Source organism: Manis pentadactyla, chromosome 11, assembly GCF_030020395.1.
Source record: "Manis pentadactyla isolate mManPen7 chromosome 11, mManPen7.hap1, whole genome shotgun sequence".
NCBI classification, from domain to species: domain Eukaryota; kingdom Metazoa; phylum Chordata; class Mammalia; order Pholidota; family Manidae; genus Manis; species Manis pentadactyla.
The window spans coordinates 111,586,836-111,612,126 of NC_080029.1; the positions used below are offsets into that span (position 1 = coordinate 111,586,836).

Sequence of the window (25,291 nt, forward strand, 5' to 3'; positions counted from 1 at the left end):
AGCTGGACATTTCTTTGCTGAAAGTTCTTCAGTGGCTCCTCAAGCCTTCGGGATTTATCTCAAGGTCTGTATGCAGCCCACAGGACCCTCAGGATCCCACCCCCACCTCCAGGCTTTGCTTTCTCCACTACCACCTGTCAAAAACATGGGGAGCTGGGGGCACCCAGACTGACAAGTTAGCCTGCCACAGTTTCATGAATACTGGCGAAGACACAAGACTCCTGAGTCCAAGAAAAGGACAGTTTCATACTCACAGCAGTAGCAGAGTGACATCTGTGCCTGCCTCCCAAACCCAGCTCCCCAGGGTGATAAAGTAAGGTCCATATGACACCGGCACATGCAAACCGCTCAGCATTATGGTTGAGGAGCTCTGAGAGGAGGAAACCCATCTTTTGAAGGGGGCAGTTAGCAAACCTGCCAATCTTTGCCCCTAACAGAGATGTGATCCTTATTTTACAAAGAGCAAACAAATCTGCTCTCTGCCCTGGAGGGAGATGCTATATCACTATTATAAAATGATTTCCCACATAAACATCCTTGAAAAGATAGCCTGGGACAAAGGCTGCCAATGCCTCTGCTCAGAGACTCACCCCAAACACAAGAGACCTGGGGAGAACTGTCTCCCAACGCCACTCCTCCAAACCTAGGCTGCTGCCATCCTGATTCTCCAATTGTGCCACATGCTCTTGCCTGCTTTCCGGACCTCTGTTGCCTGCACCGGAATGCCACCCTCATCCCTAAAATGCACCCCACACAGACACGTAAACCCTCACACTCTCTCCTTGCCCTGATAACTCTTTTGTCTTACAAGAATCAGCCCCTCAGGGGGGCCTGACAGGCACCCCTAGGCCCCAAATTGAGGCTTTTTGTCCTCCCACTGTGTCCACAGTACTGACACACACCATCATAGTGCTCCATTTGCTCCACTGCAGTCACCTGTTGAATGTCCGCTTGCCCCTTCACTGTCAGCCCACTGAAGGCATGGGCTGTGTCCTGCTCGTCTCTGCTCTCCAGTGACCAGCCCACAAAGGAATCATTAAGGACGTGTGGGAAGAGTAAGTGAATCTGTGAATAAACTTATTTTAAAGCCACCAGCAATTTCTTCCTGTACCTAGAGGTGGAGTCAGATGTCTAATGAAGGTGGAAAACTGGCATGGGACAGGGGGTGGACAGGTGGGGGTGCACAAGCATTTCCCACATTCTTGGGGAGGGGCCAGAAATTTGTCCCTGTGGGGGGGCCTCGCTGTGCTGTGGGATGAGCCTCCGATAAGCCTGCTCAGTTACACAGACGTGAGGTGGTTCACAACCCAGTGTTTCTGTGAAAACAGAGCCTGAGTTGCAGCAATTCAAATGCTTACACTCCAGCAAGAGATGCTGAGCTTTCTGTGCAGTGATCCAGTGAAACAAATGGACGTATCTTTAACAGGTCTGTGCCCTTGCAAAGAACAGTGGTACTAAATAGGAATTCGGTGTCCTGGACTGCAATGTTGTTGCCCCACCTGTGATGTTATTTCAGACTAAGCCTGCGGTTCTCAGCAGGAGCGATTGTGTCCCTCAGGGGACATCTGGCAACATCTGGAGACAATTTTGGTGTCACAGCTCAGGGGGATGCTACTGGCCTCCAGTGGGTAGAGGCCGGGGATGCTGCTGAATGTCCCAGAATACAGAAGACAGCCCCCACAACAGAGTTATCCGGCCCAAAATGTCAGCAGTGCAGGTTGAAAAGCTGTAGACTAGACTACTGTGATTGCTTCGCCCGGGCCATGTGGAAGGAAGGACCAGCTCATACATTGCGGGGGATGTTTTTCTTGAAGGAATTGGATGCTCTCACTGTCAATCAGCCTGGACAGGAAAGAAGAACAGGGACCTGGCCTTGGGGAAGAGAGAACACAGTCAGGAGGACTCTGGGCCGGGAGAGCCACGCTGTTGCCTACAACATGACGGTAGGGGACCCCTGGGAAAAGGGATGACCACTGCCCAAAGTCACGCTGCCAGTGAGTAGCAGGGCGGGGCTCTGACCCTGACGGTTCCCCTGCACCACCGCAGCGGCTTCCCAGCACGCTTTGGAGGATCCAGAGCCTGGGCAGAGGCAGTTATGAGGTGGCGAGAGGTGGCCAGCAGGGAAGCCCTGGCCAATGGTCCGAAGGTAAAGGGGAGAGGCAGCAATGAAGGGATTTGTGACCTTGTAAAACTATCCCTGGGGAGCCAGGAAATAGTGAAAAGAGGGCATTTTAAAAAGACACGAAGCTTCTGCAGTTACCCAGAGTGGAACCTGAACTAATGTGAAGGCTGCTGCTGGCTCCGAATCATTGACTGTTACTTAAAGCTGCTCCTTCGGTTTTCCTTTTAGTGAGAAACCTTGCTTTTTGATGGTTCTTTTCAAATACGAAGACCTTCATTCAGTCCACTTCTAAGTGTCTCTCTCCCAGGGAGGTGGGAAGTGCAGCAGGAAGGAGGGTTTGGAGCCATCAGACCAAGCTGCCGATCACAGCTCTGCCTCCTACTAGCTGTGGGACGTTGGGCACATCTCTGATGTCCTGAGCTTTATTTGACAAATGTGCAAAAGTACCTCACAGGGCTGTTGTGAAGACTAAGATCAGTGTCCAGGTGCGATGGACTCCTAAGACATGCTGGTTCCCAGGCCCTTCTGAGCTGAATTGCCTCAATTCTTCCTTTTCTTCTTAAGAGCTGTTTTCCAGCCTTTTAGAGCAAGTCGTCGTTTCCACCTCACTGAAAACAAATCTAGGGTTCCCTGCTTTTCCCCTTTGACTTCTAATGAGATACGCATGGTGACGCGGCATTTCATTTCAGACCGATCTGCCTCTGAAACCCTACCATCCCACTCAGGTGTCAGCTTCTCCCCAGTGCTTTCTGGGTCTCCCAGAGCCAAAAATAAGGAGAGAAATAAACCATTCTTTTCTCATTTGCTCAGCAAATGTTTCTTGAGCAATTTCCCTGGGCTGCGCTCTGCGCATCTGCCCGGGCAGCCCTGTGGGGAGGGCATCACTCCCCACATCTGTGCAGTTGCAAACTTCTCCTCAGTAACACCCCCTGAGGCTCCCAGCTCACCCTTGAACCTTCAAGGGCCCTAGAACACTTCAGGGCACTGCTTGTAGCAGGGTAGTGCCAAAAAACCACATTGTGGGGAAAACCACTCCAGTGCTAAGTGGAAAAGCTAATCTTCATTAGAAAGCAAGCACATGGTTACTAACCCAAGAGGTACCTGTGCTTCACGGGGCAGTGATGTGAGAGGACAGCGTTCAATTCCTGCAGTTCCCATTTTTTTTCCAGCGTGTATCAGGTTCTCTGACCAGGCCTCTTTGTACACTCAGTCTTACTCAGTAATGGGATAGTCCCTACTTCATCCTTGCCCATGGACAAGTTTAAGCATCACACCAAAAGGTTTATCAAGTGCTGGGACCTCTTGGGGGACTGCCAGATGGAAGCATGGCAGAGTCGCTTTAAGATTTCACCTCCGCATCTCTTCAAGCAGTGAGAGCTCCTACCTCCCCAGCACAGGTCTGTAACTCAGAAACCAGCTGAGAGGCTTACTCCAAGTTCGCTGGGTAGGAGGGGTGAGTGTGGGTGGGTGGGAGACACATCTGAAAACATAGATGCACATACGATGTCTCCGTGTGTGTGGGGGGGGGCACGCACCTCCTTCCTGAATACCCAGAAGGACTGAGCACAGCGGCCAGGCATTCCTCTTCACTTCAGCCTTGGCACCCCAGGCTCTCGTCTTGCAGTGTGCTGTGCTCCCATTTTTTTTCACTCGATTTTTTTTTTTGCTCACTCGATGCTACTTCCTGCCCCTGCAGTTCAGCCCTCTCACTTTGATCTGCTTTTCTGGCATGCTGTCTTCACTTATGTGTGTCCTCTACTCCCTGTCCTCCTTCCAAAACTGATCTTTCTGATTCCAGTCATCACATGCCTTCAGCTGCCCATCCTCGTCCTCAGAATGCAAAAAGGGTATTAATTCAGGATTGTCCCTAGAGGATCCCCAGCTTGTCTCAGCTGTGTGCTGCCAACAGAAATGATGGCTGGAGTGTCATGATTTTTTTTCCCTAGCAACCACACTGGTCTTTGATCCCCATATCCCATGAGTGTGTCACAAGGAACCATATCAAATGTTTATTTATGTCAACAGGTATTAAGTCTATTGTGTTTTCTTTAACCACTAAGCCTTTTATCCTGATAAGGGGAAGAAAGGCAACTTACTTTGGCATAATTTGTGTCTTGGCAAATCTATATTGTTTACTTTTTTAAAAATATCACTGCATTTCCTCAACGGCTTTTACACAATGCCGTGGTGTGTAGTGTGGCGCACATTAACACCTGGCATGAAGTAAGCACCCACTGAATGACAGCGCCTGAGGTGGGCATCAGCAGACACAATCCTGACGCAGCTCCTCCTGCTGTTTGGGCCACTTGACAACTCTGAGTTTCCCTCGCCTCATTTACAACTGGGGGTGGGGCTTGGCTGCAGAAGTGCTCCCCCGCTGGGGTCCCACCTAGGCAGTAACGGCAGACTGGACGCCCAGTACTTCACGAAGTCCAAAAGAAACAGGCACTCATTTCACAACCAGGCTGCATTGTGTCTGCACTTCTGCCAGGTGTCTACATTTCCAGCTGAATTATGCCAACAGTCAGGGACCCCACTGCACCTCCCTTGTTCCAGACCCCAAACCCCTCTCCCACATCCTCTGCTTTCCCTTCCTTCCGTATTTCACATTAATGCTCTCCTTCTGCAGCCAGGATGATCCTTCTAATATGTTTATCCGATCATTTCGATTTTCTACTTAGAAATGTTCCAACAGTCCCCCGCTGCCTCCAGGATGCTGGCCCACGAGCCCCTCACACTCTGACCCCTGCCTGTCTCCCCAGCCAGGTCTTCAGTAGTCTGCAGAACATAACAACCTAGATGATCACTGCACGGTTTGTTCCTTTGCCCCAAATGCCCTTTCATCCCCTGCCTTTTGTGTGGCCAGCTCTTTTGTGTCCTCCAGGTCTCAGCTCAGACATCACCTCCTCCAGGAAGCCTTCTCTATTCCCAAAACACTGGATGAGGTCTCTCTCTTCCGTGCTTCCTCCCTCTGTATTGTAAGCTCCTGTCTAATTCACTGTCTCCTCCCAGATTCCCAGTCCCACAATGGCAGCAACCATAGCTTATTCATCATTTAGCTTTGAGTCCAGTACTTAGCATTTAGTTTTTACTCAAAAAATAACTGTGGAATGGTTGTGAACCAATTGTTTTGCGTTAACTGAAAGTTTTGCTTTTAATATCCATCTTTGATGAATAACAAATGGGAAAAATTAACTATTTCATTAATATATCAATGTGTTAAAGCAGATCTTTGAAACAATGGAATCCGTGGAAGCAGGCAGAATAAAAGAGTGATGAAAATGTATGGTCTCATTCTCGAAGGTCCCTTCTAGCTAAATATTCCAGAAATCTGTCATAGAATTTTGGTTCAGGATCAGGAGAATACCTATAAACTAGAAGGACCCTACAGAGGAGCCTCTTCTGATCTGCAGATCATAGGAGAATACAGTCACCCAAGATGGAGCCACTGATTTGCCTCTGGGCTTCCTAGTGGCCAAAGCCAGAGTGGGAAATAGTCCGATGCATGACCGCCTCAGACTTCCTACTAAACATCTTTGTTCTACGACCTTCAGAGCTACCTTTCTCCTTTCTCCACTTCTCATGCAGTTCCCAGACGATGGAGCACCAAGGAAGGGACGCCCTACAAAAGTAACAGGCAGCGTGCTGATGTCATGGCTCCCCGCCATGAGTGAACCTCACTCTAATCATAACCCAGGAGACTTTTCTGAGCCATCTGCCCCAGAAGGGGGGTGCAGGGCAGCACAAGCCATTTGCCCACACTGCCCTCCTAAGTCCCCCAGCCCCCTTAGGAGACCTGGATGGGTGTCATCCAGTTCACCCAGAAGCCACACAGCTGACCTAGTCACAAGTTAATGATTGAAAAAAATCATTAAAAAAGTTAAGTTGAGCTAAACAAACTATTTTATTTAGAGGTGTACTAGTTCTGAGTCAACATTTATGGACACAAGGAGGGGGCAGATAGTATTTGTTCCTTCCTGGTTGGCATAAATCAAATGAACGTCAGGGAATTGGAAAGCTTGCTCCTTAAAGGAATACTTCTGTAAACTAAAAAAATGGTGTTTAAATTACTTTGTTTGTAAATACTTGTAATACTGATTGAACAGCAGCAAAAATAAACTGTGAGTTGGCTGAAAACTGGAAAAAGTTATAGTTGAAAATCTAATATGATACCCCATCATTCCTATATGTTGTGTTGGAAGCAGACACACTAGTTTTTATTTTTATACCTTTTTGCCCCCACTGTTTTCACCATTTAATTGTTGAAATCCCTCATTTCAGCTCCCTTCTTCATGTTATTATCCTCTCACAGCATGCTTCTCAGTGAGTAATGCATTGTATTGTTCCTAGATGCCATTAATGATTAGACATATTCCGATTTCAGAGATGCTGAAAGGGTGCCTCCACCCTCCACCCCTGCTGCGGGTGCAGGGGAAGCCAGTCACGGCTCAGGAAGGCGAGCCCTTGCTCCCCGTGAGGAGACTGTGGGATCCTGCTCAAGCAATCTCTGATCCATTCTCTTCCTCATGGGAAACCAGACTTTCTGGTCCCTGCCTGGAGTCGCCTTCACACACCTGCTTTGAATCCAGCCTTTTTGCTTTAAATCTTTCTTTTAAGCTGATTTACCCCATGGGCTCCTCCTCTCTCTCTGTGTAGGGGATGGGCCACCAAGAACTTCACCTGGCTCCTGGAGGACGACGCCCTGCCCTCTCACCTGAATGCCTGGGACACAAGCGGAAGAGGCAAGTTCGAGCACAGCAAGAGGCCTGGCAGGGCACCTGCACCGACCAGCTCCTAGTTCCCGTGAGCCAGCTCTCACCAGGCAGCTCCCACGCTGCAGTTCCAAGGCCTGACAGCTCCAGGTGGGTGAGGGTCTCTGCATGGCGCTGGGAGCCCCTGAAGCCAAGCTCCGGATTTCTTCCCAGGTTCAGGCCTCTATCTCTACCTCTCAGTCCTAAATCAAAGATCAGCCCTGAGGCTCAGGTATGTGTTGGTGGCACAGACCCCCAATGTCCCTAGTGGGCAGGGAGGCAGAGGACACTGCCTGCTTGCCAACAGCTTCAACTGCCTGGCTGACGAGACCACGGCTATGGAACCAGATATCTGGTCCCTAGAGGCCAGAAAAGCACCAAGGAGGTGAGGTCCGATTTCATCCTGGTCTGAAGGACAAGGCTAGAAAGAACATTCTGGACTGTGAGGCCCTTGTGTTTTTTGCTCAATCCCTTTCTTTCTCACGAAGGAAATGCCCTTTGTTCGGATTATAAAAGCTGTATCTCTTCACTGGAACACGCAAACCTCAGTTCTGCAACTCAGGAAAGATGAGAAATCATTACAAGTGGGTGGACCACACCACATCCAAACACACCCTGGATGTCACAACTTCAATTAGAAGTAACTGGAACTACGGTGCAGATTTAATAAGTCACAGTGGGTTGGATTCCTAGCCTCAAGGGAAATCCCCAAGACACAGGAATAGGGATTTAGTTTCCCTGTATGAATTGAAGAACATGTTTGGGCTTTTTCTTGCTCTCCTGATTGCTTTGTGCCTCTTCTCATTCAGCCTTAGGACGGCAGCTGGGGCTGGGAGAAGCGCTGGGGGCTTCGAGTTGCCTCTGCCTCTCCCCTTTGGCAAAGGCAAGAGCTATCCTTAATTGGATCAGCCTCGTGATTGTACATGCTGCCCAACTGCCGTTCTGAGTTCTGCCTTTAGCTCTGACTTCCCTGCTTTTCATACCGCATTTGAGTGTGACGTTACACAGGGCTTATCCCTACTAAAGAATGAAAAGTAAAGAATTTTTCTTCCCAGCCTTCTTCCAGGTGTTCCATGTCTAATTCTAGTTGGGAAGGGCTTGGGAAGGATGTTTCAAGCCAGGGGAAGTTCCTTTATAGCATTTCATATTCCAGCAGATTTAGGACAGAAGGTGGGTGGAGGTGGGAGCCTGGAGAACCAAGGAGCTTTGTCCCAGTGGAGGATCCCTTCTGATTCCCAGCGGAGGAAATGACTTAAGACAGAGAAGCTACTGTCTGGGAGAAAGGAGAGCCGGGCACGGCAGAGAATGGCAGTTCCTGGGTCACACAGGTCCTGCCAGGGGCTGAGGGCGGTCCAGGCATGGTGAAAAGCTGGGCAGAAGGGCCTTCCCGGGGCTGCAGTCTATTGCCTGCCCCCCACCAGGCCAAGCCACTATCCTTCCAGAATCCCTGCACCAGTTGGAGGGGTGGTGGATGCCCGCAGGGCCCTGACCCAGAGAGGAAAGCTTGGCTTCCATGCCATGTTCCCTGTCTATCCCATCTCCTTTGAAGGTTAACTTCTCCAGAATGTCTGGCAAACAGTGGTATTTGCCTATTTCTGAACTAACTCACAACTGAGAGCATCAGACCAATGTCTGGTGTGCTCAGGGAGGGAGCATGGTGCCCTTTCTCTGCTCACATGACACGTTCTTAGGTCATTCATTCCAATACTGTCATTCTTTCTGGTTGCTCTGTTGTTTTGAATACATGACGGGTTTTTTTGGCTTCCTTGGGGGAGGGCTAAAAAAAACTATCAGGGTAAGAAAATGACTTTTCCAGCCAGCTGGAATTTGTTAACTCTTTTGCTGAATATGAGAAAAGAACATGTATCATAAATGAACAGCTCGATGGATTTTTGCAGACCAAGGGACTAAACGTGACCAGCACCTCCCTCGTGCCTCCTTCCATCACCGGCCTGCCGAGGGTACCTGCTCTCCTGACTTCTAATGGCACAGGTTCGCCTAGCAGGCTGGGCTTTATCCTCAGGCCACAGGGCAACCTCACGGGCAGCTGCCCTCCAGTTCAGAGTTGTTGGAGCTGAAAGGGCTGCAGGAGTGATTTGGGACCCATTTCCAGGAGGGAGGGACTACTCAGCAATTCTAAAGCCAGCACACATCCAGCGGCAGCTTCAGCCATGGAGGAAGAACGCCAGGGTTAGAGGTGTCCCACAGTGGCTGTCAGATGGTTCTGTCTCCAGGGGGTCCATCTGGGAGGTGGCCTGGTGACTCGTCATGGAGGGGAACGGGGACAGAGCTCTCTTTCTGCGTGCTTCTAGAATTCCTCTCCTGGGCCCCAGGCAGCAGGAGGCACAGGAGCGGGATGACTCAGCAGCATCTCCGTGCAAAGTAGCTGAGGTCTGGGCCCTGGGACCAGCCGTGGTGTTCAGTCAGACTTGTCCAGGGCAGTGCAGTCCCGACTGTTTGGAAACCAACCACCACCCACAGGCACCTCTGCCAGGCCCTCTGTTCATGTGTGTGACTCTGAACATGGGTGCCAGCTGCCAGCCTGGACCGGTTCGCCTCCTCAGCTGTCCTCCATCACCAGCTCCCACTGAGGCTGACCCCACATCATGTGGGCTCGTTCCACTAATAAAAAGCCAGATGTGCTTCTGTGCCCACTCCATGCATGTCATGCATCACTAGACTGCCCTCTGCTTCCTCAGCAAAGAGTTGCTGGAATTATGCAGGGCGGGAGGGCTGGAGGGCTGGCTCGGGCTAGCAGTCAGGAAGAAATGCTTTCTCTGGACTGGTCAATATGGCCGGACAGGGAAGCCCTCCCTTGGGGAACAGCATGCCACGACTAAGTGGCACTAGGATTTTCGAACCGTACCTTGACACAGGGTCTCTCTGTTCCCTGTGACCATCTCACTCTGCCCAGGAGGGGTGTCACACAGAGGCAGGGAATCTGGTGAGACTCGATTTGTGTTTCCACCTTACCTGGCCTGTAGGTGAGGCGGGTAAGTCACTCCTGACTCAGGCTGGAAGGCACTTGGGAACCAGCTGGTCAGTGTTTCTCTAACCGAGTGTGGGTAAGAATCACTTGGGAAGTGCGTGAAATAGACAAGTTTTTCAGATATCCCGGGTCCAGGCCAAGGCACGGAAATCTCAATATTTGGGGAGCATTCCAGGAGATGATGATGTAGGTGACCCCAAGCCCCAGTGTGAGGATCACTGGTCTAGACAGCCCCCTCCCCAGGTTACGGATGGAGAGGCAGTGAGACCCAGAGAGGTCCAAGGGCTCGCTCAGGGTGCCGTGGAGTCAGGCCCAGAGGCTGAGTACCCCCTCTTTCATGCCCGCACTGCTCCTGCCACCCCGCACACTGACGCCGCCCGAGGAGCCCTGAGGCCTGTGTTTTGCCCCTTGCTCTTCCCTTTCCTGCCCTCTTGCTACTGCGGTCGCCGGAGACTGGGCGTTAAGACACAGAAGGAGATTTCTGCAAAGGTCAAACACCTTCCTGCCTTCCTCTCATCCCTCCCCCTCTACGCCCTACCACCATGTTACTCTCCCTAAAACACAGATGGCTCCCTGCTCCTCCATGTAAAAAAGCCGGATAAAGTGGGAAGGGCCTGGCCCACCCTCCTGTCTCCCCTGTTTGACCCACCTGTCATTCTGACTGTAAAGTCCATCACTCCCCTATAACTCTTCTACACATTTTCCATCAAACACCATCTTGCTCTTCCTTGCCTCTGCTCATAGATACCATCCACCTTGGTCCACAGCACTTCCTCCCTGTCACAATGAATCCTTCCCATCTCCCAAGGTCCAGGTGAAAGGCTTCCTCCTCCAGGAAGTCTTCCTTGACCATCCAGCCCTAGCACTCTCATCTTACTCTGAACCATCAGAGCACTGAATCACTTGCTTATTATGTTATTATTACCTATTCTGCTTTGAATTGTGAGCTTTAAGTAATTCCCAGCTGCAGACCACATCCTACCCTCCTAATTACCCACCCACTTAGCAACAATTCTTGGATCTAGTAAGTACATAAGGAATGTTAGTGCAATGCTAGAGCCAGGACACCTTGGCCTATAGGTTGCTGATTGATTAGTTCAGTGACTTTTTTAGGCTTCCTGGGCTAACAAATACCCAAAGGCTAACTTTTGCAAATCTTTGTGAGATGTTTCTCTGGATTCTGTTTCCACTATAGTAATCAACTTCCCTGCCTGTTGCCACCCCTCCTGTGCCAGTAAGCCAGTTCCACTCTCCTACTCACCATAACAGTCTATCTTGCACATTCTTTGTGATCTGTCCTTAACAAGAACTTATTAATAACATCCCTGCACTTCCCAGAGGACCTGGGTGGTTGGCTGCCCATTCCCACTCCAGCTAAGGACCAAATTCCCAGTTCACTGCAACACGCCAAGCTGATTTGGAGCTACTTATCTTGCAGGCCTGCCAGAAATGGCTAATGTCATTCTTGACCCACTCCCACGGAAACCCCATCGTACACTTGATAACCCTCTCTCTCCCTATTAAGACAAGCACCCCTCTTTCACTAAGGACTGACCATTCACCACTTCATCCATTGCTTGCTTACAAACATGGCAATAAGAAGTTAATTCTAGACACACTGACAGCTTAAGTTCTGGGGCCTGAGCCAAATTTTCAGAAAGAAGCCCATTATTCTTTGTTTATTGTAGGATAAATGTCATGCCAAAGAGAAAGGCTCTCTCCTGCCCAAGGCCCTTGCAGTCTAGAGGTGACCTGGGTATCTTCACCTGGGAGGTTTGGTTGAATTCCTTGGAGGAAGCTGGGAGCCTTCACACTATGACTCAGTTCCAGTGCATGAAGCAAGATCATCTGCAAGAAAGTGCTATAGGCAGCCTGTGTCTTTAGAGAAGTCTTTGTACTCTTTCTTTTTCACAATAGCATAACCGTTCTTCTCAACCGCCCCCCCATCCCCCCACGATAATCTCCACAGATCATGTGGCTTTCCGGTGAAACACAGCCATCTCCTCAAAAAGTATTTAAGATCTCTACTTACCAAAGTAGGTCCACTTGGATCCTGCAAAGAACAAAACAAAGCAAGTAAGTAAGACTGTGCTTGAACAGATTGGAGAAAACACTACCGATTTGATTTTGAAATGGGTGAGAAAGGGAGGTGAATGCCCAGAACTGAAAACTTTTTCAGAGTCTGCATCAGAGAAACTGCTTCTCAGAGCAACTGTGCTCCAGAGGGAAGCACAAGGCCGAGAGTCCGTGCAGGCACCTGTGGAGGAGGGAGTAGGAGGGGCTTCTTCACTAGAAGCCTCCCAGGCATCTCAGGCCAAGTTTACTCGAATAGGTAATAAATTCACAAGGCTCAAAACCCAAAAGCTGCCAAAGGGTCACAGTGAAAGCTCTCGCTCCCACCGCTCCCCCTGCCTTCATCAGAGACGAGCAGTTTTATCAGCTGATGTGAGCCCTTCTGCAGTATTACTACACACACATAGGCACTTGTATTCTTTTTGCACACAAATGTTGGCATCCTAGAAACACTTATACACCTGGCGTTTTTCTATTTAACTGCATATCCTGGAGAACAGTTCACATCAGCAGTTCACAGAGAGGAGAAAACCACTCTCAAAAGGAAAGCTTTTCTTTGAGGAAGCTGCCACGCTCACCTCCGTTAGAATTCCAGGGGTGGGAGGAGTGTGTAAGAGAAGTTCTGCCAAGAATATAAAGAAAGTCACCTACCACCTCCCACTCCACACCCTTGACACAGAGAAGTCCTTCGTTCCTACATCAAAACATATTTTTCAAAAGTCATTGCAGAGCTGCACTCCCATTACCCATCCTGACAGCTCCTCCTACCCGTCCAGAAAGAGACGGGGACCCTGAATGGAGACTTAGGGTGTCTCCGGGGACACATCACAGTGAGAGGACTGTTCAACTCCCAATCCCTCCCTCCTAGGGTCCCCCAGTGCCTCCGTGACTCTTGGCCCACAGCCGGAGGAGGAAGGCTCTCACGTCCTCTTTCTCTCTTGGGAATCAATTTGCAGTGAAACTTAATTGATGAGCAATCTGGTCACATCATAACTGAGCATTTCCTACTCAAGCCAAAAGTGATTTGTAAAAGCTGAAAGAGGATTTTGATTTTTTTTCAGCTGGTTTAAGCTTGTACTTTTTTTGTTATTGCTCTGTTTCATTTCTTTGCCTCATTGTTTTTAGTTAATTTTGTTTTTAGTTTTCAAAATTAATTGGGTAATTTTATTGAATGAATCTGTACATGGTTTAAAGAGTCAGATGGTTCTACAAGGTCATTTTTTTTTTTTTTTTACTAAAAATATCAGTCCCGTGACACCCCCTAGCCATTTTCCTGCTCCCCAGGGCAACTACTTTGAATCCTTTTAAAACAGTTCTTTTGTATTCTCTCCACATCTCTATAAAACGTTCCTATATATTGCTCCTTCATGATTAGTTAAGGTTTTGGCATTATTTACTGATAGCCCACTTGGAAGAGAGGATCGGGGTCTCGGTCACACATCTACAACCCATTAGCTGCTTCATAGGTGAGGAAATGAAAGCCCACTGGGGTGGAGAGGAAGATCACTGCCTGCTTCAGTGTCTCTTCACCTTTACCATTCATTATTTCCTGTGAACTTGGGGGATCTTTAAATCTCCTTCTCAGTCCTCAGGAGGGGAGTCCAGACCCCTTAGAATATCTGATGACTACTATGGACGTCTTTCCCATAGAAATGCCCACAAGCTCAGCCACACAAAAGTTCCCGTATAATTAACCTCAGGAGGTCTGCAGAAGCCCTGAAACCTGCTGTGGACTCCACGAGGGTTAACGGTCCCACTATGAAGCGCCCCGAATTAGCAATTAGATGAGGACATTCAGAAGCATGAGGAAACACCTCGGCTGCCTCTGAGCAGTCTTGCCTTGGACAAAAGTTTTAATTGCACCTGCCCCACAATCAGATCACAGCCTGAATATCCTACATCTTCTGCTAGCCTCCCCACAGCTTGCTCAGCTGAGGCCTTCCCTATGACTGTAGCTCTCATCCGCAGATGAGCATAGGGATAATACTCCGGAAAGCTCGGGAACTGATATTACAGGGTGGACATCTGGGACCCTAAGACCTCGGGTGGTGACAGAGGACCAGGAACTGATCTTTGAAAGCGGCAGCATCCAGAGCAGAACTTCCTGCTCTCCTGTCTTTGAAGAGACCTGCTTGGTCCCTGACACTTGGAGCTTTGGGTATACATGGCCCTGTCTGGAGGCGCTCAGGAGCTAGAGGCAGGGGAGAACCAGCCCTGGAAAATGAAGGGGAGGGTGGTCTGAGTTAGGGGGCTCATCGCATGAAGGTGGGGACCTTTTCTGGTTCATCGTCAGCTCAGAACCAATCTCAGGAATTCTTTCTAAAGGAAATGTGTGTGTGCGTGCATGTGTGTGTGTGTGTGTGTGTGTGTGTGTGTGTGTGTGTGTGCATGCGCGTGTGCCCACTTCTGCTGTATTTGGAAATGGCTCCTCCTGGTCCCCTGCCTCTAGGCAGGAGTCTTTTAACAAGGCTAAACTGACACCACAAGCCAGACCAGGCCAAGGCCCCTGCAGCTACACCTTGGGGGCTTCCTGAAGGAGCAAGCCCTTCTAGGAGGGGAACGGTTCCCTCCCTGAGAAAGTCATCTGTTCTCTCTGGGAGACTGGGAAGCCACGCTGGATGCTCTAGAACCTGCAGACCCAGTTTGTACTGGGCAGGGAGAAGGCCCTGGGTGCTCTGGTGTCAATACCTGGAGAAGTGGTATTTACAAAGATCTGGGTCACGGTTCAGGACCTTGCCTGCTTTCGGGGCTGGGTGCTAGAACCTTCTCAGAGCAACTGTCATTGCGGCAGCCAGAGACTGTCCAACTCTCTACACCAGGTTCAGGCAGAGCAATCTCCACAGAATTCATTGAAATGCTCCCCTTAACATTAACTGAAATGTTCCTGCATAGCAACTCAGAATTCCAGGGTTTTCTTAGGAAGACACTTTACTTCACCTTATTATGCGCCCTCCTTCCCAAAACCCAGTCACTTTTCCCACACATTCACCAGTGTCAACCACTGGAAGTTTAAATGTTGCAGGCAGAGGGCAGACTGCATTCTGACCCCATTATCCAGCTTAACCCATTCCACCCCCAAACGTGGGTTAATACTGACACTCTACGTCTCAGTGATTTTTGCTTTGACCTTGTCCCCTGAAGCAGTTAAAAAGCCAAGAAGTCTGCATGAGGAGTAGCAATAAAAACTATGTTCTTAGAATGATAGGGGTAGGCAGAGTGGCGACTCCGTGTGGGGTGAAAGTGGGGTTTTTACTGCATGTTCCCCACCCTCACAGAGAAATGGGACGGGAAGTCGGGGAAGGAGAGGGTGAGGAGGGCAAGGGGGTGGGGAGGAGGGACAGAAAGGAGGGGGGCTGCCCCCAGCATGAGGGGAGTAACAGGCTTTCAGAGAGGAAGCCAGGGAATGGCTGTTCCTTTCTGTCTTGGAGCAGCTTGGAACTAAGGAGAGATTTCTAATGAAGCTACAGGTCTGAGTGCAGCTTTCTTGAGGGGGAATACATGTCAAAATCCGCAGTTTTAAAAATTAATTTTCACTTTTGTGTCAGTCCTTTCTCCCACCTACCTTCTCTTTCTCCCAACTAGATGACAGATAATATCAAGCAGAGCCAGCAGGCAGCAGATTTGACATGCATCAAGCCCCCCGGCTTCCTCCTGCGCTGCCGCAGGGGCACAGTGGCCTCCAAGAGAGAAAGAAAAGGAGGCTCTGCACTTTCCTGCTACTGAGCAGGACCAATTTCCCACCACGACTGCCTAGCCAGGGAGGATTGATTTCCAGCCATTTACAGTCACTTTTGGCCCTTCTATAAATGTTTCAACCTAACCTGGGTCCAGGAATCATAGCACCTATAAATGTCATTCTACAACTTGCGGCAAGCTTTGTCAAGGGCAAGGGGCCACCATCAGTTAGCTATTCAGGAAGTTTCCACAAGAGTCGCCATCTATCCCCAGAAAGGTGCTCACCCAGCTGTTGGCGAGCAGGCGAACTTGGCATTCTCATCTTGTTCCAAATGATTAACTAACCTGACCTTGGCTGCTCACTGCAACTCATTGCTGGACCTGGGCCTACAATTCTAGTCCCCCCACTGCCTCTTGCCACCCCACTGGGCACCCTCCATCTCTAGGCCTTTGGGGTTAAGGGCCTAATTATACTCAGAACTAAGGTGTGTATGCTCTTCTGAGTGCACACACATGTACTTCCAGGAGAGTAGAGTTCTTCTGCAGAAAAACAGTGATTAAGGATGGGATACATCATCCCTTTGACTTGGAGGTAAAACTTAATGGTAAAGAGTCTCTCCTCCAAAGAAAAGCACCCACCACCATGGGAGGGCTCTGCAGCTAGGCTAGTGCAAACCTTTCCCTGTAATGATACCGCTCAGAATTCCACGGTCACTTTTCTACTATCTGCACGTGGAAGGTGCACAATTTTTTAAACCCTCGTTTCTTTTCTCCTCATTTAGCAAGTTTGCGGGGCACCCCTCCAGAGCTGGGGGTGCTGAAAGAACACACATACTTTAATACAAAGACAACGTGCTTCCCCCAACCACAGCAGGTCGTGCGTTCCAAAGGAACACGAAGTATCCTTTCTAAAAATATGCTGTTTGATACTATACATAACATTCTGGGCCTCTCCAAAATGATCTTCACCATTATGATTTTATCGTTAGAGAGTCCCGCAGGGAATCCTTCTGTCCAGCTGTGGCTGAGAGCTCGGAACTGGCAGGAAAGAAGAGGCAGAAACTTTACCGTTGAGTGGCGCTGGGCTGGAAGGCTGCTCCTTTAAGAGCAGGAGCAGGAGGACGGCCGCCGCGTGCAGGCTGCGGTGGGGCATCTTCGGCGGCTCCTGCGGGGCGGCGCGGGCTGCCGGCGGCCGCGCTCCTTCAGCTCTGCTCGCGGCGCTCTGGTCGGCGGGGCGCGCACTGGGATCGCGGGCGCGCAGCTCGGGCGCCGGGGCTAGCACGTCTGTTCTTTGGGTCCTTGGTCCCCGCGGGCTGCTTTTATGGAGCGACTCAGCCCCAGCCACGTGATGTCATCGTGCGCAGGGGAGAGCGCCCTGCCTACGGGAGGCCTGGCGCCCCGGTGCGAGGCGAGCGGCAGCCCTGGCTTCAGCCGCACTCCGCGGGGCAGTGCCGGGGCGCTCCTCGGGGCCGGGGCACCCAGTTCTCCGTGGGAGCAGCGGGCAGGCGTGGGTGAGATCCTCCCGCCTTGGCCCCACCGGGAAGGGCGCGTCTAGGGACTCACTTCAGTGAGCGTGTGTGTCGCTGCCCTTCCTGAGAAGCCCCTAAAATGCCATATGCCCAGGAGCCTCCAAGGCCCCAGTCATGTGCCTGCCTGGACTGGGCACACGCACCCGCCAGGGGCTGGGTAAGACAGCAGAGGGGCTGCGTTCAAATTCACAATTTCTGCAGATGGTACAGTGTATCTTTATAAGGTCTTATCTTTGAAATTTACAGTCAGAAGAATTATTAAAACTAGCACATGGGGTACCTAATGAACAGCTTTTCTAAGCAATTAGACTTCAGCCTAGTAACAGGTGAGTAGACAAGGTTCATGGTCATTACTATCAACCCATTCTCTAGGAAACTGGGGCGGTGAGGGGTAGGGGTGTCCCTTCTTTGGGGTAGCAGTAGAAGAAAGGGACTTACATCATTTATTGAGCACCTACTATGTGTCAGGCATTTTGCATCTTGGTCTAGATCCGTGTCTGAGTTCTGTATCCAGTGCATATTATCATCATCACCTGTGGCTCATTTCTGCCCATTTCCTCACATATCTATATTCTTTTAAATATGTGTATACATACATCTAGTCATATACCCTTGGTTCTGTTCCTTTTTGTATTTAGTCCTTATTCAGTTGTTAAGTCACAGGTCTTACAAACCTGCTGCCCCCAGTACTCACCTAACTTTCCTGCTGCTGTCACTGCCACCTGCTGTTCCCAGCACCCTTATCATGTGTGCTTCTGGCTTCCCTGGGCCCTCTGAATGTCTCTGCACTGCTCCCCCAGCTGAGTTTGCTCTCCTGCCTGCTCGGTGACCCTGACTTTTCTCTTGGCATCCTGCTGCCTATGGACGTTGCTCAGACCACATGTCTGCTGAAGGGTGCCCTCCTCCCCCCAGCCCTGGTAGGTGACCCCTGGCTTTGTGGCTGGACCCATCTTGTCCTCCTCTTGGCCACAGCAGCCTGATCAGGTCTGGACTGACGCTCACCTACCTGGACTCTGAGGCTGGCCTCAGTGACCAGTGAGGCCACCTGTCCACGGTGGTTTGGTGGGGATGGAGCGGCTTCTCTGCTGAGAGCCACCAGGAAGCACATGCCACCCACATTTCAAGTGGTGTTCCTGTTCTGTCCCTATCAGCTCAGCTATTGTTTGGGTTAATAAAGGGCTTTGAAGTCTTTTTTAAGGAAATAGTTACAAAAGTAATTTTTTTACTAGCACTTCCAGACCAGTAGGCTTACGGATGAACTTGTCTACCTGCAGCTCCTGATAGAGAGCCTTGAGCAAGCTCTGTGCTGGTGCGTCTTTCCCGTGTGGTTCTTAAGACATCTGTGTCTCTGATTTGTCACCAAGGGCTTTAGGGGATGAAATGTACTAGGGGAACACAAAGGGTTGGGGAGGAGCACCAGGGGTTCTGAGCTGCGTGTAATGAACCCATGGAGGTGAAATCACCCGCCCACCACCTCACAACCAGTTAAAGATAAACTGGGCCATGCACACACATTTTGTTACTCCCACTCCAGGTGTTTTCCCTATGTCTGGCTAATAATTAAGTCCAGTTCCTCCTTGAACATGTACCTCTAGGTGTTCTCCAGGGATCCTCAAAGATGGAGAGGTTAAACTGGAGGGGTGGGGGGATGGATTTAATAGAACCGTAAGGCAAGAGAGGGAACTAGATTTGATGGAGAGAGAGAGAGAGGAGGGTTGGGATGTTTACTGCATGTCTAGATCAGAGATCTTGTTCATTAATAAAGAATGGCTAGCAATTAAAAAGGAATTGAGAATATAAACTGAGACCCCAATTGCTGTAAATGCTTTGAGTGAAATTTTTTTTAATCTTAGGGGAGCAGAGTAGGTAAAAACAAACAGAAATGGATGGAATGACCGAACTTCTGAAGTACTGAAGCTGAATGACAACCCCTCTACCCCCAACAGCACAAACCTAACCAGCTTATATCCCCAACTCTGGGAAACTTTCCTGCCAGAGGCTTCCAGGGAGGGGGGCCTATGTAGCTGACCATGTACTTTGCCTTCAGTCAGATAGGGCTGCTGTCAGCCAATAAATAACCAACCACTCCACAGGGGGACAGTGCACTCAAAATGTGGCAACTGGCCACCAAATGACACACCCAGATGGTTATTTGCTGCCTTCTAGGGAGCAAAGCTCATCTCAAGTGTCACCATCTATATCGGCATGGGGGCGAATCTGGAGAGTCAAAGGGCAGAGGAGCACGGAGGAAAGGCAGGTGGGATTTGGTGTCATGAGGTCAGAGCTGAGGTGCCTGCCATGCCACTTAATGGATGGCCTTGACAGTGGTGCAATCTCTCTGAACTTCATTTTCTGCATCTGTAACAGGTTGTAATCCCAGCCCCTGGGTCACTAACAGAATTGATGCACAGCTGGAATGAGGTAAGGCAAGTGGCAACTGTTCTGTTCATTCATTCATCCACCCTCTCTGTGCCCGGCACTGTGCCAGGCTTGATTCTTGCTCTTGGAGAGTAGGTAAACATAAAACAAACTCATAAATAACTATGTCATGGTGATTATGATTGCAGTAAGTGTGACAGAAGGTTGGTGTATAACCAAGAGGGACCCACTCTGTCCCAGAGTGGTCAGGGAAGACATCGTGAGCGTAAGGATTGGCTTCTGGGACTTCATAACACCTTTGAAATGCACAGCTAATGGCAGGTTCTTTCTCCAAACTGGCACCATTAGGTGGGCTTTGTCCTTTACACAAGCTAATTGTTGGCCTTTCAGGCAGAAGGGTTAGAGTATAGAGAATTGTATTTCTTAAGGTAAGAATTAATTCTTCACAGAGTGTCACTCAATTGGGAATGCGCCTTCATGGAGGGCTAATGAAAGGACTGGTGGAGGCAGAACTAGCATTTTTAGTGAATGCCTACCTTGACACTGTGGTTGGCACGTGTATTATTCCTGATTACCCTTGGGGATAGCGTTAGGTTGGCCATTTTACACATGAGGAATCTGGGGCTTGGAAAAGGTCAGTCCTTTCCGTGCACAAGTTCATGAGGCTTTTGAGTGGCAGAGACTGAATCCTCAACCAGATGATCCTCTGTCTCCAAGGCTCAGGCAGGCTCTTTCCACAGCTGTCCTCACGAATGCCTCAAACGGGGATGTCTTGTTTGGGGATTCATCTGAGATCTGGGTTCTCTAGCTTTCTAGATGCTGTGATCACCGATCTGTTAATGATGGGCACAGAGTGCCAATTCTGGCAATTTAATAGTGTTCAGCACAGTCCATGGCTGTGTGCCCTTCCCCAAGCCCCAGGGAGTTACTGAGGGACCCTGCACTCCAATCAACACATGAGCATCTGCCAGAATGTGGTATGAGGAGCCTGAGACCACAGAGCTTTGACTAGACAGTTCTCCAGCAGAGGAGGAGAATGTGAGCCTGGCCACATAGCTCCCTGTTGTATGTTAATATTAATATGACATTATATTAGATATTAGAGCTTAGCTTTGACCAAGAAAAGGGGATATGGAGGGCAGCAGAGAGAGGGAGAGGCAGGGAAGAAGGGAGGGAGGGGACTGGGCAGTGGCTGAGGGAACCTCTAGGCCAAGATCTCCATGGACCTACTGATCCCAGCGCCAATGTCCAGGTCTTCGAGAATACGGTGACTTTTGTAGCTTTATTCACATCTGCTTCTTTACTTCTGTGGCTCGGAGTCATAACCTCTGTGTGAACCCTGGCTCCCCTGCTCAGTTTCAGGCAGGATCAGTTGGAGGACAGTGTGACCCGCAGGACAGAGCACCGGACTCATGGCTGTGCCAGGAACCAGCTCTGAGCCCTTAGCAAGGCTTTTGCTCAGTATATGCCTCAGTTTTCTGATCCTTAAGTTGAAATAAGAATGTCTAAGCCCACACAGGGTTGTGGGCATGGGGGGAGACCGTATATGTGGAAGTCACTTTGAAAACAAAAGTACTTGACATACACAAGACATTCCCAATTGGGCTTAAAACAAAAGAAAGGAAGCTGTTTTGATCTCAGCTTTGGTTTACTAATCTAAGAAAATGAAAACTGGATTCCAACTAGGGACTGTAAATTCTTACCCAGCAGTCCCTGCCACCAGGTACCATGGTAACTGGTGATCTGGGCCAATTAGTTGTCACTGACTCCTTCAGCTGCTGCTTCTGTCGTGATGAATACTGGCTTGTCATTAGGGCTTTTTATAAAGCACTCTGCATAATTAATAAATGACAATAATTCAAAATTCTATGCCCAGAGCAAGTTAGCATTGTAAGTGAAAATAAACCCTGGTGCAATATGTTTTACCTCTTTCCTGGTACATTATTCTGAAAACCATGTTTAGCTGACACCAGGGCTGCTTAGGAGATTCAACTGGACTACAGTAGCTTAAGGTTTCTCACCCCCATCTTACCTTTCACACCTGCTGGTTTGATCCACTCGCCTTTAACCTCGGGGTTTGGCCCATCTTGTTCTCCGTCTGAGGCACTGTCCTTTCTCACCCCTGTCTTTTAAACCAAAGTACATTCACAGACAGCCTCCCTAACTCTGCAGAACTCATAGACATTCTAAGCTCACAGGTGGCAGCCTGAACTGAACAGTTCTAATACCAATTCTGATGACTTCTGACAGAGTTAGGGAGGCTGAAAGGTATAGGGCCATATGAACTTGAGTTTTGAAACTCAGCTCTAACACTCACTGCCTGTGTGATCTTAGGCAAGTCACTTAAGCTCTCTGAGTCTCAGTTTCCTACTTTTTAAAGAGATGAGGACTGTTGAGTAAGTATACTCCAAAGAGCAATAGGGAGGAATAAATAGAATGAGCTAGGCATATAAAGCACAGTGGCATATAATAAGCATTATGCAAATGATAATTCTCTGCTATAGAAAGGTCTGGACCTCCTGAAGGGAGACGATTTCATCCCATAGTTCCTAGATGGGACAATCCCACCAACTTCCCTAGTTTGAGCAACCACAGCAAACTCCATGAACCCAAAGAATAAAGGAAGATTTCCAGATATCTCTTTACCCCATAACATCAGCCCCTCAAAGAATGTAGCTTTAGTCACAACAAACCAGTCTTCTACTGAAGCAGTGATGCATTCTAAACAAGCAGACTCAGAATCACTGCACCACAGGAAATGTCTGGTCAGTGGAGTCATGGAGACAGGAGGGGTTCCTGAGCACAGAGATGCCACAGGCTACTGGATAAAGCTGGTTGTTTCCTCTTGTTTGGTTATTCTAGTTCTCTACAATTGCAGGAATTTCTGAGCAGATCTCTCATTTCAGCTCCTTTAAAGAAAACTGGCAAGCAAGTCCCGTTGCCTCTATCGGTTAGAGAGTATTAGGAACACGCAGCGTGACTCCTCTGTTTCTCAGCCAGCTGGAGTTACACCCTGAGCTGGGCCACCTTGTTTCAGCTCTAGCACCTGACAGAGAGCTCGGCAGGCTGGAAGCCTGGTGCAGTTAACGCTGCTGGCAGCAGGGCATGGGCAGGAGAAGGCAAATGGGCTTCCTGACAGACTGTTCAAGCTGAGCCGCCTCTCTGGCCAGCAGCCATCTCTGGCAAGGATCCAGTTTCCCCTCAAGCCCTGAGAAAGGTATACCAGATAGCCAGGCAGAAGCAAGGCATCAGAGTCCTCTTACCTGAGACTTCACAGCCAGCAAACTAGAAATACTTACCTCAGGAGAGGCCGTGCATGGTGAGCCCACGGAGATGAGTAAAGAAATCTTACCTATGCAGCTCACTTCCTAATGTCCCTCAACTTCCCATCCTTGTAGTAAGAGTTTGGGGCTCACTTTGCAGTGTCCATCTCAGTTTTTAACACGGGTATGCAAAATTTATGTTTCTACATATTTTTTTACATATCCTATTATATATCTCTGCTTACTCGACAAGGTTTTGGAAGTGGTAGAAATGATGGCAGGGTACAGTGAGAGTCCTTAGAGAGTGTGCAGAGAGCTCAAGACATTAGAACCCAGAAACCTGAGCTCTCTCTTCAAATTCTGTTTCCTCTGGGGAGAATGGGAAGGGGAAATACCTTAAATACCTCCATCATTCCATTTTTGTAACACAGACCGTGCCACTTAATTTCAGTGAGATTTGAAAAATTCTTTTGGGACATTTAGGAAGGACATCATACTCCGTAGTCACAAAGTGTGTTGATGCTTGGAACCGTACAGCTATTTGCTTGTTTTGTAGTGGAGGCATCAGATCTGTCTGTGATATGAAGTATCCCTGGGCTCATTACACCTCTGAGAGGAAAAACATGTTAACACAGGCCAGTTCATAGGAAACAAATCAATCCAGAGATAGCGAATAAGAGAAATCCCATCACAGTGGGTGTCATATAACTAGCTGCCAACAGAAGGGATGTGATGAGTACTAGGCATGAGGGCAGGCAGAAGTCATGAAGGAAAGTGCTAACTTGTACCATCCAGACAAAAGGGGAGGCACAGGGAAGTGAAAGGTAATTCTGAGGTCTTTCCCCTGGGAGGTGAGCGGCATGTTGATTTTGTGAAGATTCAACACAGAGAGTCTGATGCTGGATGAAACACGCCTGGCCAAGACTGAAAACAGGACTTTAAGCATTCAACTTAAATGGGACAACATCTCAGCCAATTGATTCCTCATAAACATAGTTTTTAAGAGGGAATTCGTAAAAGAAAAAAATTGCCTGCTAATCCATCCTAACTGACAATAACTTCATTCTTCTGTGTTCCATTCTTGTCTGTGTCGACAAAAAATTTTATCCAGTTACTGTCGAGTAAATATACCATTTTTTGTATACTGCTTTTTTAAAAAAAGCTGATGAATGGGTCATAAACACTTTCCCACATTTCTAGTGTTATAATTTTAATATGAACAACATTTAAGACAAGTTTTGAGAAGTCATGAAGCTTGGGAAGATTAGTGATTTAAAATGAGGAGTCAAGTTTCTTGAGTGACTTCCTTAAGGAGGTCAGGAAACTCTTAGAACCACAACAAAGATACAATTTGGTGGATTCAGATAAATATAACAATATTGTCAGAAAATTGATAGCTTGATGGCTTTGGGGACAAGAGAAAGTGAGTGCACATGTAGTGCTGGTGCATGAGGGACGTGAGCCTGCCGGGATGGGTCCAAGTTCAACAGCTCAGGGCAGAGATAGCCAGGGTGTACGACAATGAGGCTTCATTCTCAGTCCACATGCTGAATAGCATTTCATCAATAGGCCCTCTAAAGAAGCTTCTGGGCCTCAGAGTGCCTAAAAGAGCCCATGACTGAGAAACAAGGACACTCAATGAAGAGAAGTCATCAGATCTGCACATGCACGGGGGACACTTCATTCCTGGTCCCACGTGCAGGCAGCTGCCAGCCGTCCTCCTCATATTGCTTCTGCTTTTGCTCTCTTCTTTATTTCACTTACTTCTTGCCCTTGAACTTCTTCCATCTTTGAGACTGAAGACTCAATGGGCTGTGGTCTTCCAGTTCCATAAATTAAGTGCTGTCCCTGCAGACGGACCAATGAGCTACGGCACTAGGAAGTAAACTATAAAGATAGTGTCCCAAGAAATAAGGTGACAGTTCTACTTGTTACACATCTTTACTGCTTGGTTTTTTTAAACAGCAAATCTGGTACAGATTAAAACAGTTGCACAAGTTAAAGTTTTTTTTTTAATTGAAGGAAACAACTGTTTCTTTCTTGAGAGAAAGGGAAGAGAGACAGACTACCTAAGGAGAGGAGGGTGTTAAGAGGACCAACAAAAGCAGCAAAGATCACAAACGGTGAGGACAGAGGAAAGTTTTAAACAATCCCTAGTGCCTCCAAGATATCTGGTTCTGCAGAGAGAGTGCTGAAAAAGAAAGCTGAGAGGAGAGACATGGTGATGATGATAAGAGATGGTCATTTCCAAACTTAAGCAAGGAGGACAAGGAGAGAGGGCGAGAGCCCAAAGGCCTGGAAAACTCGAGGCAAATGAGGAGAATTTCCGAGGTGCCATTTCTGAAGCTGGTGGGGGGGATGTTCCAGATGGAGGAGAGCTGGAAAAGAAAGGGCCTTGAGGAGCGAGGGGAGGGCAGGTAAGGGGTGCTGCTGAAAAACTGCTTTGGAGTTTTGAGAACTTTTCATTATAGAAAAGTTCCACATATAAAAGAAGAGGATAGTTATAAAGA

At 48.8% G+C, this 25,291-nt stretch overlaps 1 protein-coding gene across 2 annotated transcripts in view; it reads right to left on the reverse strand.

The window, feature by feature from the left end:
- Positions 1 to 17,038, reverse strand: part of CA12 (carbonic anhydrase 12) — a 51,704-nt gene extending 34,666 nt beyond the window's left edge. The window contains exons 1-2 of one of the 2 annotated variants that reach the window (XM_036903087.2): positions 16,679 to 17,038; positions 11,895 to 11,915 (exon numbers count right to left, since the gene is read on the reverse strand). In XM_036903087.2, coding sequence (XP_036758982.2) covers positions 11,895 to 11,915; positions 16,679 to 16,763 — 106 coding nt within the window. In that variant the 5' untranslated portion in view covers positions 16,764 to 17,038. The remainder of the gene's footprint in view (positions 1 to 11,894; positions 11,916 to 16,678) is intronic. The other variant, XM_036903086.2, reaches the window with a different exon arrangement.
- Between the last annotated feature and the right edge of the window lie 8,253 nt (positions 17,039 to 25,291).